Source organism: Cotesia typhae, unplaced genomic scaffold (genome assembly GCF_013202065.1).
Source record: "Cotesia typhae breed Kobodo isofemale line unplaced genomic scaffold, CoteBio_Ctyphae scaffold_121, whole genome shotgun sequence".
Classification (NCBI taxonomy): domain Eukaryota; kingdom Metazoa; phylum Arthropoda; class Insecta; order Hymenoptera; family Braconidae; genus Cotesia; species Cotesia typhae.
Genome location: NW_027423773.1, coordinates 4,670,867 through 4,685,275, shown reverse-complemented (window position 1 = coordinate 4,685,275; position 14,409 = coordinate 4,670,867). Strand labels below are relative to the sequence as shown.

Here is a 14,409-nt window from a genome sequence, read left to right as displayed (position 1 = left end):
TAATAGCGTACTGTTATGTTAAAAATATAGACAATTATATTGCAATTGATAATTCAATAAAAAATTTATCTATAAAAAAGTTAAATACTGGTTGTTGCTCACTTGATTCAATACTTTTCATATTAAATTTGACAAAGAAATATGTCATTCACTTCAAATTAAACTAATCATTGGCTATATGTCGAAAAAATGCTCTAATTTCTTGTTTTAATGCAATCAAACAAGCTCAAGACTGAAAACAATATTAAAAAAATTGTTTATAACATTTCTTTATCGATCGAAACTCAAATTTATGTAAATTTTCCTGAAACTCATAGTTTAAATTAAAATTTATCGAATTATTGATCAAAAACTGGAAATATTGATATTCGTTAATGTTTGACGATGAATATCTCGTAACGGCTTCACTTAATCAAAAAATCATAAGAGACCATTTTTGTAGAGCAGTAAATTTCCTACAAAATCATGAGTTCCGCAATCCGAAATAATTTTTTTCATCGACTTATAAAATTCATAATAAAAACGAATATTTTCCTTAAAATAGCCAAACTTCAACTATGAATATATTTTAATCGGTTGAGTTTTTGAAAAAGTCATAAGAGACCTTTTTTGTAAAGCATTCAATTTCTCACAAAATCTATGCCACGGAATATTTTTCCAAGCAGTTGGAAGCGAGATATAAATTTTTTTATCTGATTATTCGAAAAAAATAGAAACCCGCAAAGCGGAGGACCTTCCCGTTATAATTAAGAGCTTATACTTGGAGAGAATTCTTTTTAGGTGTCTACGAACCTATTTTTCAGAGTATAAAGTCAAAAATAAATTATTCGATTTTTTTGACCCACCCTAATATATAAATATAAATGATTAGGCAAATTCATTTTTTCCCGAGTAATAAATTTTCTCTGTGTAAATCCATAATTTTATTATTAATACTGTTGACATAAATTTTATCAATACTTAAATAGTTCGTAGGTGTTATAAGTATTGTATATAATATATATTTGTTGATAAATGAAACCATTGAATAGGTAGAACGAATTAACAATTTATATATCTAACATTTCTGGCTGTGTAAAAATATTATTTAAAACAGCACGTTCTCTAATCTAAAAAAACATATTGTAGTGAGATATCACGAGCACGAATGTATAAACTTCATATCTACACTCTATCGTCTCACGTTTTAAAATCGGCATACTCTGTTCTATTCGCCAGTCTGAGCTTTCATATCAGTTAGTTAACATGGCCAGTAAAGTCGTATCTCTTCTCTTCTCTATTATTCTAGCCAACATTATGGTAGCTGTAAATTCTGCCAACGATGGTATCAACCGCGAAATCCAGTCCTGTGTTAATCATACAATGGAGGTTAGTAATAAAATTGAATAAAATTAAATCAGTTACCAATAAATTAAAAAAATAAAATAAAAATTTTCAGTGTAATCCTGAACTAAGTGAATCATGCTGTGATTCAAGTAACATTTGCAAACTAATAAACAATGTTTTCAAGACAAACACCGTCAAATTTTTCTGCTACAAAACAAGTAAAATTTTTTAAAGATTTAAAACCTAGCCTAATTTCTTCTTTCTTCTTCGTTAAATACATGAATCCATTGATTATTGTAGTAAACATTGGCGAAGCGTGTGAAGATGACGACTTTGACTGCACGGAAGACAACTTTGCTCGCTGTAACAGCAAGAATGTCTGCGAATGCGACAATCGATTCACGAAAAACAACGAAACATGCGAGCCAACTTTGTCGGCGTACTGCAAAGAGGACAATCACTGCAGAGTAGAAAATTCAAACTGTCGCGATGGTTTCTGTAATTGCAAACTAAATTATAAACTAAACAAAGCGTCAACAAAGTGTTTACCAGATTTTTTGTAAAAATTTTATTTACAAAATATTCAAAACATTGTATTGAATTATAATTATAGCTAATTTTGTGTTTGTGAAGGCAATTGACACTCGGGAATTGTTGATAAAGTTTGTTTCATCTCAATCTGATGAATCTGAAAATAAAAAATGATCAATCAATGATTATTATAATTATTTCTTAATCATATTTTACGACTAGATTTATCGATTATCGACAAATTTGGAGTGGAAGAAAAAAGGATAAAGGAGAGAGGGAGGACCTACTTAGTGAGGATCACTTTTGGTATCTTAAAAATTTTTTTTCTTTTAAAAAAAGAAGATTCATTAATAGTTAATAAATATTTATCGAATCATCTGATGTTAATCGTTTACTGATATTCCTGATAAGAAATGAAAATCCAAAACGATTGATAATGCTCTCTTCATAAGAAAAGAAATTCAAAAGTATTGTAAGTATTCGAAAGGATTGAAAATAATTCAAATTTTGTTATTTTAAATTCTTTTTTTTTTTTTTTAATTTTAAGAAATTCTTCTATCAGTGCATAAAAAAATTACTTTGTCTAGGATTCGAACCCTGGACCTCTAAAAATTTTTTATTGTTTGTACTTAAATCCCAAAATTTTAGAATTTTAACTACGAGAGCTATGGCCACTTAACGGTGACTTTTTGAATTATTTTTTGATTTATTTCATTTTATTCTTCATTTGAAATGGTTAATTTTATTTCTTAATACGCTAATAAAAGAATTTACTAACTGTTAATACATTTTTTTGAAACAGTTTTTTCATTTATTATACAGACTAAATATTTCTTTACTACTGATGATTAAATTATTTAAAAAAACCCTTCTATTATTCTATTACCATGATTATAAAATAATGTCCAATTAAAACTAATAAATAAATTGAATTACTTACACGTTGCCGAAGAGCTTTCTCATTAATAGCAGCTCTGGTAAGCAGCTGCTTAACTTTGTCCAGCAGTTCTGACTTATGAGTAAGCTGTTGCTTGAGAATATTAATCTCCACAGAAGTATCTTCCTTATGCATATCCTCAAGCATTTTAATCCTCTGCTCAGCTAATTGTAAATCAGTCTCCAAAGCAATAACTCTTTTCTTGGCCTCTTCATACTGCCGCTTCAAAACAGCCATATCTTCATCTTTCCTCTTCCCATTTCCATTCCCATCCCCTTTAAATGTTGTCTTTGCAACCCCCCTATTATTCACCACTCGGTTACTATTCTTCGAGTTAACCCTCAATCTCTTGTTCTCCGCCTGAAGTTTCTCAACAATTCTCTTCAGCACAAATATTGTACGTTCCAATTCCAACACCGACTTCTTAGAACTCTGCTCATGATCTTTCTCTGAGGAACAAGCAGAAGAATCTGGCGACTTCTCTATCTTCAGCAACTGAACATACTTCTCCAAATGCTCAACCTTTTCCTTCAATCTCGGAGTATTATTACTAACCTTCTCAATCTCCATGCGCAATTCAAAGTTCTCGCTTTCCAACTTAATATTCTTCTTTTCCAACGCGGACTTAGCAGTTTCCAAAGCTTCCAGTTGATCAACAACCGATAAATTACCTTCAGCAGCCACTTCTAAAGCAGCGATTCTCCTTTTCTGCTGTTCAAGCAACCCAGCCAGTCTTTGATAGTCTTCAGTCTCTAACCTATCAGTCAATTCCTTAATTCTGTCCCTTAAAGTTTGGCACTCTCTCTGAAGATCCTCAATGACCCTCAAGTTAAAATCAGGTCTTGCAGTTCCGCAATCTTCCGCCTTTATTTTACTCCTCAGAAACCACTTTTCGCGTTCCATGCAGGAAACAATCGACCTCAACTTCTCATAGTTAACATTAAGCTTCTTAATCTCCGCTTCTTTGTCCGTCAACTCCCGCTTTAGTTTTTCCGATAACCCTTGCCACTTTTTTTGCTTTTCCCACAAAGAAAGCTCTTCAGCAGTTTTGATTCTCTTATTTTCCTGGAACCTGTACTCTCTATCGAGCTGAATTCTCGCTTTGTTTAACTCTTCTTCCATCGATTTCAGCTTTTTCTCCAATTGCGCCTCTCGCATCGACGTTTTTCTCTCCTCACTTTTCTCAGCCATGTATCTGCGACTCAACTGTTGCTTCAAATCAATAATCTGTTCCTTGTACATCTTCTCTTTTTCCGCAAAAGACTTGTGCTGCTTTTTCAACAAATCTAACTCAGGATGGCCCTGGCTCTGAAGATTTTCAACACTGCGGTTCAATTCTGTGCGATCATAACTCTGACTCACATTTGAATCATTATTGAATTTATTAGACTGCTGTGATGACGGAGTTTGATGATGCACAAATTCATTCATCTCGAATTCGCTTTGAAGCTGCTGATAAGCCACCATCAGCTCTTCTATCTTGTTATCTCTTTCCTGGAGCTCTTTTGTCATCGTTAAATTTCCTTTGGTCAATTTGATTCTATTATCCGACAACTGTTGACGCAAAGCGCTAGTTTCCAATTGCCATTTGTCTATTTCACGGCGATAACTATCTAATTCATTCTTATGTTGCAATTCTAGCTTGCTGCGAATCTCATCGACATGCTCGAGTCTTTCTTCTGCTAACCTTCGCCATCTTTCATTCAATTGACTGGCAATCTCCAGGTCCGCTTGCAAATTCGAAACCTGTTCGGTTAAACGAACTATTTTATCTTCTGAATCAATATCAAATTTCGGTTTAGTGTCTTTCAACTCATTTATCAAATCTGATTGATCCATCTTATCTTGCTCGTTTTTCATCCCATCTATCTGCAAGTTTAACTTGTTGATTTGTTCTTGTAGTCGAACAGTCGCTTTGTTATACTCATCCCGTTCCTCTTTAAGAAGATTCTGATACCGCAGAATCGTTTCTTCCTTCTGGCTGATTATCTTCTGCAAGCTATTGGTCGTCGATTTAAGAGTCACTTTCTCCGTAGCTTCTTCACCTTCAATATTTTCTGAAGATTTTCTAGCAATAACACGTTTTTGTTCTATCAACTCACTGTCTTTGTCTTCTAACGAGCGATTCAGAGCATCAATTTTCGCCTGGTACTCCGTAATCTGCGACTCGTATCTGATCAACTTTGCAGAGCGATCTGACGCCAAAGTCAAAGCTTCTTTCAGTTGATTTTCTAAAAAATCTGGAACTTTTTCTTCTGCATTTGCTGTTTTATTCAACTCAACTTCTTTTTTTGACTCTATATTGAAATTAAGATCAGTTTGAATGCCAATCACTCTAGTGCAAACATTAATTTGAGTTGAAATCGATTTCTTCTCCATAACTTTTTCATTATTTTCTGTCTGAGATTTTTCGACTAACGACTTAACCGGGAATTCTTCGCTCTTTTTCTCAGTAAACTTTTCAACATTTTTCCGAGGACTTTTTATTCCAAAATTGTCAAAATTCTTCCAAGCTTTTTGATTGCTAACCATTTCAATCTCCATTTCTACTATAATCCCTTCATACTCGCTCAACTTATTGATCTGCACTTGCAGCTCATTTTCTAGTTGACAAATCTTTCTTTTGTATCTGTATTCATTCAAAGTGCTCTGCGAATTATCTGAAAATGTCTTGATAACATCTTCAACATTTGCGCTCCCGATCTGCTGTTCCAAAATATCCTTTAGCCGCTCCACAATTTCAAGCCTATTGGTCAAAGTTTCCTGTTGCATTCTAGCTTTATCAAGAGTCTCTTTAGCCTCCTTGAGCTGTCTTTCAACCTCAACTCTATTTCTTTTCAAATCAGCCACCAGATTTTCGTACCTTAGCAGTGAAGTCGCAGAAGTTGATCCCGTGTACTGATTCCTCAAAAACTCAATAATCAATTCGTAATTTCTGGATTTTTTATCACAGTAATTCTTATGCTCCTCCAACCGCAACTGACTTTCAGAATACTTCTCCTCGGAAACTACCAAGTCCTTCTTAGCTCGCGCCACTTCATTCTCCAATTGAGCTTTGTAGATGTTAGTTTCCATTTCCACGGCCTTGCAAGTGTTAAGTTCAAATCCTAACCTAGCAATCGTCTCCTTGTCTTCACTGACTGCCTGCAAGTCGACTATCTGGTGCCTCAGATTATCAGCTTCGAATATTTTCAACGAATTCGTTAAATAATGCTTCTGTGCTTCGTCTCTAGAAATCTCTAAACTCTTCATCAAATTGTCATTTTCATTTTTTAGCTTTAAAATTTCTTCTTTCATTTCAAATGGATTTTTATCACCAATTTTGCTTTCACACTCGCAGTTTGATTTTATTTTTTCCGCCAACAAAATCTGAACGCTTGCCAGCTGTTCCTGCAACTCGGCATTGATTTTTTCAACACCCTTAAAATCTTTCTCATTCACGCTCAGCTGAACTTCGTACAACACTCGATAGCGCAAGTGCAGCTGGTTGTACTTTTTATTCAATTCATTAAAGTCGTCGCGGCTGACAGTATTTGCGAAATTCTTTTCTAATTTGGTGACCTTTTGTTCCAGTAATTTTGCGCCTTTCTCCAAATCAGCGATGGTTTTTTTATAAGCGCTCTCGCTGGCAATCGTCTCCTTCTTAAAAAAGTACATTTTCTGCAGCTCGTCGTTTAGCAAAGACTCCAGAAGCTTAATTTTCCTGGAAGTTATTTTTTGAGACGTCATCAATTCTGTGAACTCTTTGGTGCGAATCGCGAAAGCCTGCTTTATTTCATCCTCGCTAGATCCGAAGACTTTTAAATCGTTTTCGTAAATCTTCAATTGGGTTTCAAGCTTTTCTTTCAGTTCCGTCAGATCGTTAATTTGCTGGGTAAGAGTTTCTTTTTCTTTTAGCCATTCGTCGAAATCATTTTCGTAGCACGTTTGAATCTTTTCCATCTCCAACGCGTATACTTTGGCTTCTTCGGTCTCAGATTCTTCGGAATTTGTGACACTGTTCTGATAATCATGCTTTAAGGCTATTTTTTTTAAGGTATTGTCTTTTTTCTGGATCTCTTTTCTGAAACAAAACAAAAAGTAAATTCCTGTTCAAGAATTGAATGATATTGAAATCAGCAAAAATTTAGTTTGATTTTATTTAAAGGATAAATTAAAACACTTATATAAGAATTTATTAACTATGACTAAATTCAGTTATTCGAAAATAATTTGTTCTTTTATTAAATTGGATAAATATTTTTTAATAGTTAATATAAATTTATTGTTTAATTTTGCTAATTAGCAAATATTCATCAAATCATCTAATGTTAAAAAATCATTTAGTAACAGTAAATGAAACTTATTAAATATTACCAAATCCTTCTATCAATACATGTTAAAAAAATTACTTTGGTTGAGATTTGAACCCTGGGTGAGAAAATTTTTTGTTGAAGTTAAGTACCCAAATTTTAGAATTCCAGCTACAAGAACTGTAGCTACCTAGCGGAGACTTTTTGATCCAGTTCATTCGACTTGTTATTTTGAAATGTTGAATTAAATTCTTAGCACACTAATAGAAGAATTTATCAAGTGTTAATTAATTCATGCATTTGGAAACGATTTGTTCATTTATTAAATTATTTTCAACTATTAGGAAATATCGATCAATATTTATTAACTCATTTAATGTTTAAAAATCATTTATTAACAATTAATAGGACTTAAAAACTCAGTAAGAAATTTTTTTTAATTTAATTAATATATTTTTTAAATTCCGGTGAAATTTTTTTTTAAATTCTTTTTTATCATTTATTTTCAAAACAATGCTAAAATGATTAGATTACTGTTAATTTCATTATTATAAACCTTCAACTTACCTCAATTGCTTCAATTGTAACCGCAACTCATTGTTGCTTCCCTGAATAACATTCAGACGCTCTTGCAGCCTCATTGCAGGATGATACCACCCAGCCAAATGCCTGACATCTAGTGCCTCCAGCAGCCGTTCCAAAATATTCGATTGGATTTCAATAGAGCTTTTACCTAATTAATAATCAATTAAAATTTTTAATCCTCCAAATCCCAAAAACAAGAAAATAGAATAGAAAGAAGAAATCAGCGCATGCAAAAGTGAGGAAATCTGAAAATGGTGCATTACAATACCATTAAAAATGTTAATTCACCGTCTTGATCGTGAATGCTGTCTAATATTTCGTGCATCCCCTTTCTGAGAGCCTCGTTCTCTTCAACAATAATCCTCATGTTTTCTTGAACCTCATCGTACTCGGACTTACGCCTCACAGAGATGAACCCTTCATCGGTCCAGTTTATTGTCGAAGTATTGTCTTGATTTTGCTTCTTATCTGGCGAATCACGGCTACTTATTATCGGCTTATCACTAAATTTACTTAACTTATATTTTAACGCTCGAATCTAAAAGTCAATTAAGCAGAATTAATAAAAAAACTCAAAAGTTTAAGATTGCATACTAAAGCATTTTTCGGTAAAAAAAAAAACATTTTTAAAAACTTACATCAGATTTCAAATCCAAGTTTTCTTGTTCAAGCATCTCAGCGCGTTTTAATAATTCATTTTTAACTTGCGCTTCTTCTTGGTATCTCGATTCGACCGCTTCGACACAAATTTTTTCATCATCGGACATTCCCAATTTTTCTCTACAAAAAAAGTTCGTTGTATCGTTTATTAATCATGGTTGTTAGTATTAATCATTACTATCAATGCAAAAAATACAATGATAGAAGGTTTTGTTAATATTTCGTTAGCTTTTTATTTCAAAAATATTTAATTATATCAGACGAGTGAAATAATTGTTTGCAAATAAATTAATTTATTAATAATCAGTAAATTCTTGTATCAGTGTGTTAGGACTTAAAATTAACCATTTAAAATCAAAATAAAAACAAATTGGATTGAAAATTTATTTCAAAAACTCTTCGCTAAATGGCTACAATTTTCCTAGTTAGAATTCTAAAATTTTGGTATTCACTGAAAAATTTTCAGAGTTCCGGGGTTCGAATTCTAAATAAAGTCATCTATTATATGCACTAGTAGGATTTGTTTTTGATTAATAAGCTTTATTAACGGTTAAAAAATGAGTCATTGATATTAGACGATTTAATTAATATTTATCAACAATTAGTAGATGTACTTTTCTTCCAAAAAATGTTTATCAATAATTAAAAAAATACTTAATTATATTCAAAAAAAGAAACAAATTGTTTCCAACTAAATGAATTATTAACTATTTTATTTTTTACAACCGAATTATATATATATAAATTAATGTTTTTACACCTAGCGGTCAAGTGACTAATAAATCTAATTCAAGCCAACGGATGGAAATTCCATCTTCACTATTGGTCGAGAGACATTCTCTCTTCACATAAGTTCGATGGGGATCCATCGAACTTGAATACTAGTGAATCTGAAAGCTTGTGTTATTTGTTCGAGTTATAAAGATCTTCATTAAAATGAAAGAAATGAAAGAAACTAAATGAGAGCAAAATTAAACTTTGAAAAAATAAATCGGGTTAGTTACCATGTAATCAGGGAGATCTAGGTTCGATTCCTGACTTGGTAACGAACCCCATTTAATTTTTCAAGGTTTGTCTTTGCTCTCATTTAGTTACTTTCATTTCAATGAACATCTTTATAACTCGAACAGATACCACAAGCTTTCAGCTTCACTAGTATTCAAGTTCGATGGAACGACCATCGAACTTATGTGAAGAAAGAATGTCTTTCGACCAATAGGGAAGATGGAATTTCCAACCGTTGGCTTGAATTAGATTTACTAATCACTTGATTGCTAGGTGTAAAAACATTAATTTATGAATTATTAACAGTTGATAAATTCTTCTGTTTATTGAAAAAAAAATTACCTTAATGCAATAATTTGAATCTCCTGTCGCGAATTCAAAGCCTCTAGTTTATTAATAACATTAACCAAATCCTGAATGTGATTAGTTTTAGCTGTTAACTGCTTCTTCAGTTCCTTGACTTCATTGATAGTTTCCGTAAGTCCTTGGTTCTTGTTCTGGTACTTTTTTAACGAGTCCAAAACTTCACACAGCTGCTGGCTTTTTGCCATCAAATTATTCTCACTTTCAGCCAACGAAGAATTTAGAATTGAAATCTTCTCATTGGCATCTTGAATTTTCTTCAACAAATCCCTCTGCTCCTTCCTCTTACCACTTTTCTCCATTTTCTTCAAATCCCCGTTTAACTTCTCAATCACAGCCGCACTGTCATTAATTTCTGTAGCAGCCTCACCCAGTTTGAACTTTAGTTCCTCGATGATCTTATCTCGTTTGTCTATTTCTTCGTTTAAATACACGATCTCCGTGGTTACATTTCTGCTAGTACTCGGACTGATTAATGACTGGGACAATTGCTCCTTTAATTTGAAGATTTCTGTGTCTTTGCTGTTCAAAATTCCCTTCCACTCAGAAACGCGCTCGTCTATCGCTGACCCGAATTCGTCAATCACTTTGTCACGTTCGAGTTGGGCAGCTGTCATTTCTTCGATCTGGTTAAATAATGCTGCTTTTTCTTGTTTCAAATTAGAAGCTTCTTCTTTCAAAAGTAGCAATTTTCCATTTTGGTTGTTGAGTTCCTCCGTCATTTCGTTCATGCTTTCAATCGCGTCCTCCATTTCTTCTTTTAGATTTCCCAATTTCTCTTTTAGTTCCTCGTTTTCTTTTTCAAATTCCTACAAAAAAATAAATAAATATGGCTGATACTTGCTCACTTTTGGATTTTTTTTAAATAATAAAATTAGTTGTAGAAAATCATTGCAATTTCTCCGAGTAGAATTAAAAATAAAAACGCCATTCGTCTACACCCGAAATGGAAGGTAGATTTCATAGAATGGATTATCATCTTGTATCAATAACTTTTGTCTGACATTGAATGAAATTTACTTTAACATACACAAGTAGGTTGTATTACACATTACTTGAAAATGGTTTGATTAAACTCTTAATTTCGATAAAATAGCTAATAATTGTCAAAAAGTCAACGTTATGTATGCCAAGTTACAGGTAAAATTTTGTGAGCTTTCAGATGAATTTCCAACAAAGTAACTATTTTTTTCTATCAAAAGTTTACATAAATGAAGTCACTGAAAACTTAATTTTTACTATTTTGATCATTTTGAAGAGCTACTATTTTTGAACTAATCGAAGGATTTCGCTCATTTGAAGGCTCATGCAAACTAATTATGCAAGGAATTTGTATACAAAATTTTATTAGGATCTGTTAAGAATGCTCGATAGAATAACATTCATAAGTCGGTTGTATGACACATTACCTGAAAATGGTTCAATAAAACTCTAAATTTTGATAAATTAACTAAAAATAGTAAAAATGTCAATGTTACATACGTCAAATTGAAGGTAATTTTATGAGCTTTTACATAAATTTATCAAAAATCAGCCATCTCTTCTCAATCAAAAGTTAACCGTTCATGAAGTCATCGAAAACGTGTTTTTCACTATTTTGATCATTTTGAAGAGCTACCATTTCTAAACTTATTGACAGATTTCGCTCATCTTTGAACTCATTCAAGGTCATTATTCAAAGAATATGTGTGATAAATTTCATCTAGATCCGTCAAGAACTTTAGACACAATCGCAGCAACATGCCGCGTTATATGTAAATTTATTAACTAACGTTATTTTTTAGCTTTACTCGATTAGTTAAGAGATATTACGACGAGCTTCCGAGTAAATTCCGACATGAGGACCGATGCAAAATTTATTTCTATGAAATCTACTTAAAAAAGTTTTTTAACTATAATTTAATAGTTAAAAAAAATTTGAATAAAAATAATAAGTTTGTTGTTTCTCAGACAGTGACAAAGACAATAAAAATTGCATAAAAATATATAAACAAGTCTAGAAAAATTATAAAAATAAATAAATAAATAATATAAAACAATTAAACTAATTATAATCAAAACCAACCTTTAGTTCATTCATAAGTGTCTTAATTTTTTCATTTTTGGTCCTCAATATTTCTTCATAATTATTCGAATTCAAATCACTTATCTGAGTGACACCATTGTCTATGATATTGTTTTTTTTACTCTTCTTAGGAGTTAAATTGTTTGATATTTTAGTTTTTAATTTATCACATTCTAATACTAATGATTCCACCTAAAATGATTTGATAAATTGTTGGTAAATTAATCAAAATAGTGGTACAAAAAAAATTAACCATTCAGAAAAAAAATTTTTTTTTTTTTTTTTATTTATTTGTTAGTAAAATTATAAAATTCTATGATCATAAAATTAAGAGACATTTAATGATTTTTTGAACAAATAAATTATAACAAAAAAAGAATTCATAAAAAAATTTTTAAAAACTGTTAATGCTATTTTTTTTTGAATATTTTATTGGTTAAATAAATCCGTAAAAATAATAGAATTCTTTGAAATTGTATTTTTGTTTCAAGATTTTTTTTCTAAAATCAAATTAATTTTTTTTTATCAATCTAAGTGTCAAATTATAGAAAAAAATTATTTTACTTGATTATCTTTATACTGCAACATTTCTTGTGACAATTTAATAAGAACGCGTAGATTATGAATGTTATCAACTTGCTCGGTATCACATCCAATTACCATCGGAAATAAATCTTCAATTTCGTCGTCTGTCAGCGAAACTGCTTTGACACTGCGAATCCTATCCCAATCCATTTGCACCATTTTAACTTTTATTAATTATTTATATCAATCACAACATAAACAATATAATATTAAAAATTTCATCAGAGTAGTTACTTATAACTGAACATATTATGTTATGCTTTATTTTATATTTTTGTATACATTTGTGCCAGAGCGCAATCACCTGGTCTGTTTGTGTGTCATGTTTACGATTGTTGTCATGGAGACGCTATTAATAGTAGAGGGGAATTATACATTTTTTAAATCGTGCTTCAATGGATATTCTGTTTATTTTTATAAATATCACTATGTCATTTTCTGAGTATCAATTTTTAGGGCCAGTTTTTTCAATCCTGGATAAAATTTTATCCGAGATAAAAAATAGAAGTACTGCCAATATAATCAAAAAATAAATGATTCAGCATAGTGATATTGTGTACGAGTAGTTCTACCTGAATTCTGTTACTTATTTTGAATTAAAATAAATAAAAACATTAGCCACATGTCACAGAAATATTAGCATCCAACTGTGACATTTTGCTGATAGTAAATAAATAAAATAAATATAAATAATATTATCCAACATTATTCTAACATCGGTGATTTTACCTATTAAAGAGCATTTGTTATTTTAAGCCAACTTTCCCGGTCCAATTTGATGGTAGACTATTCAACTTTTTTGAATATTTATTATTACACCACCCCATTGTCGGTATGGGCACTCATAACATCCTCGAGTGAATATATAATAATTAAAAATTTTGATTTTTAAGACAGTTTTAATTAGATTTATATAAAGATGTTATTGTTTACTCAATGAAACTTTTTTTCGGCAACTGAAAAAAGAATTCGGAACGCTCAGACCAGGAAACGAACCTGTATCTTTTGGTCACGTTTTCTTTTCCAAAAAAATTGTTTTTTCGTTTTTTGCCACTTTTAATTAAGGTAAAATTATGCAGATACATAGTATTGTAATTTTGATCAATAAAAAATTAAATTCATGACGTGGAAATATTAAATAACAAATGAATTTCATTTTTTTTTATTTTTTGAAAATTAAGATGAAATAAAAATAGTATTTGATTTTTGCCAATATTTCATAGAATATCAATATTTAAAAAATTTCAAAAGAAGATTCTGAAAAAGGAGGAAATTTCCAATAAGAAACTCTTAACTCCCGGAACTCTATCTCCATTATTTATCATTTTAATTTAACGTTGAAAATGGGTCTCCGCGCGATATTTTTGGGTAATTATTAGGCAATTAGAAAAAAAAATTTTTTTTTTTAAATCATAATATTTGTAATATAATGAAGTTGTGAAAAAAAATTTTATCCAATGATAAAATATATCTATAGATTTATGTATATATGTATTTATCTATATATACTGGCAATAATAATAATATACTTTTATCCTGGAATGAAAAATTGGACCTTAATAACTCTTTAGGAAAGTCCCAAATTGCAAGGAAAATTTGGCTTTTTAAGAGATTTTTCAGAGAATTATTTCCACAAGGATTTCTACAAGAAGTTTTAATAACTCTGAATAACTCTTCTGGCAGAGTCCTAAATCTTACAGAGAATTTGACTTTCTAAGTCGAATGAAGAGTTTTTCTGACTTAAGAAGACTTTTTCGGACATTTCAAGAAAATAAAAAACTTTGTGAATTATTATTCGTACTTATTAAAATTTTTTCACAGCTATTTCAGAGAAATTTTTCCACAAGGGTGAACCTCTTAAAAATTTTAAGTGGACACAAAACTCAAATTTCAGAATTCTAACTATCAGAACTGTAGCTACCTAGTAACGATTTTTTGATCCAATTGATTTGACTTGTTATTTTGAATTATTAAATTTAATTCTTAACACATCAATAGAAAAATTCAAGAATTCATTAAGTGTTAATTAATTCATTTATTTTGAAACAATTGATTCATTT

The 14,409-nt window shown here is 30.8% G+C and overlaps 3 protein-coding genes across 3 annotated transcripts in view; 1 reads left to right on the top strand and 2 right to left on the bottom strand.

The window, feature by feature from the left end:
- The window catches only part of LOC141533543 (uncharacterized), a 233,272-nt gene that overhangs the window by 86,809 nt on the left and 132,054 nt on the right, over positions 1 to 14,409 (bottom strand). The gene's annotated exons all lie outside the window — the stretch shown is intronic.
- On the top strand, positions 1,208 to 2,039 carry LOC141533662 (uncharacterized). The gene is made up of 3 exons (XM_074252659.1): positions 1,208 to 1,368; positions 1,439 to 1,544; positions 1,627 to 2,039. Exons 1-3 carry the CDS (start codon positions 1,246 to 1,248, stop codon positions 1,887 to 1,889), a joined length of 492 nt encoding a protein of 163 aa, XP_074108760.1. The 5' UTR covers positions 1,208 to 1,245; the 3' UTR covers positions 1,890 to 2,039.
- On the bottom strand, positions 1,879 to 13,177 carry Cep290 (Centrosomal protein 290kDa). Its single transcript, XM_074252657.1, has 8 exons — positions 12,329 to 13,177; positions 11,765 to 11,956; positions 9,679 to 10,508; positions 8,310 to 8,451; positions 7,960 to 8,209; positions 7,654 to 7,819; positions 2,798 to 6,857; positions 1,879 to 2,014 (listed from the first exon to the last, which is right to left on the bottom strand). Exons 1-8 carry the CDS (start codon positions 12,506 to 12,508, stop codon positions 1,940 to 1,942), a joined length of 5,895 nt encoding a protein of 1,964 aa, XP_074108758.1. The 5' UTR covers positions 12,509 to 13,177; the 3' UTR covers positions 1,879 to 1,939.

Coding starts and splice junctions, on each gene's coding strand:
- LOC141533662 (XM_074252659.1), top strand. CDS start 1,246: ATGGCCAGTAAAGTCGTATCTCTTCTCTTCTCTATTATTCTAGCCAAC. Junction 1,369..1,438: donor GTGTTAATCATACAATGGAG/GTTAGTAATAAA, acceptor AAAAATTTTCAG/TGTAATCCTGAACTAAGTGA. Junction 1,545..1,626: donor ATTTTTCTGCTACAAAACAA/GTAAAATTTTTT, acceptor TGATTATTGTAG/TAAACATTGGCGAAGCGTGT.
- Cep290 (XM_074252657.1), bottom strand. CDS start 12,508: ATGGTGCAAATGGATTGGGATAGGATTCGCAGTGTCAAAGCAGTTTCG. Junction 11,957..12,328: donor TGCAGTATAAAGATAATCAA/GTAAAATAATTT, acceptor AAATCATTTTAG/GTGGAATCATTAGTATTAGA. Junction 10,509..11,764: donor CACTTATGAATGAACTAAAG/GTTGGTTTTGAT, acceptor ATTTTTTTGTAG/GAATTTGAAAAAGAAAACGA.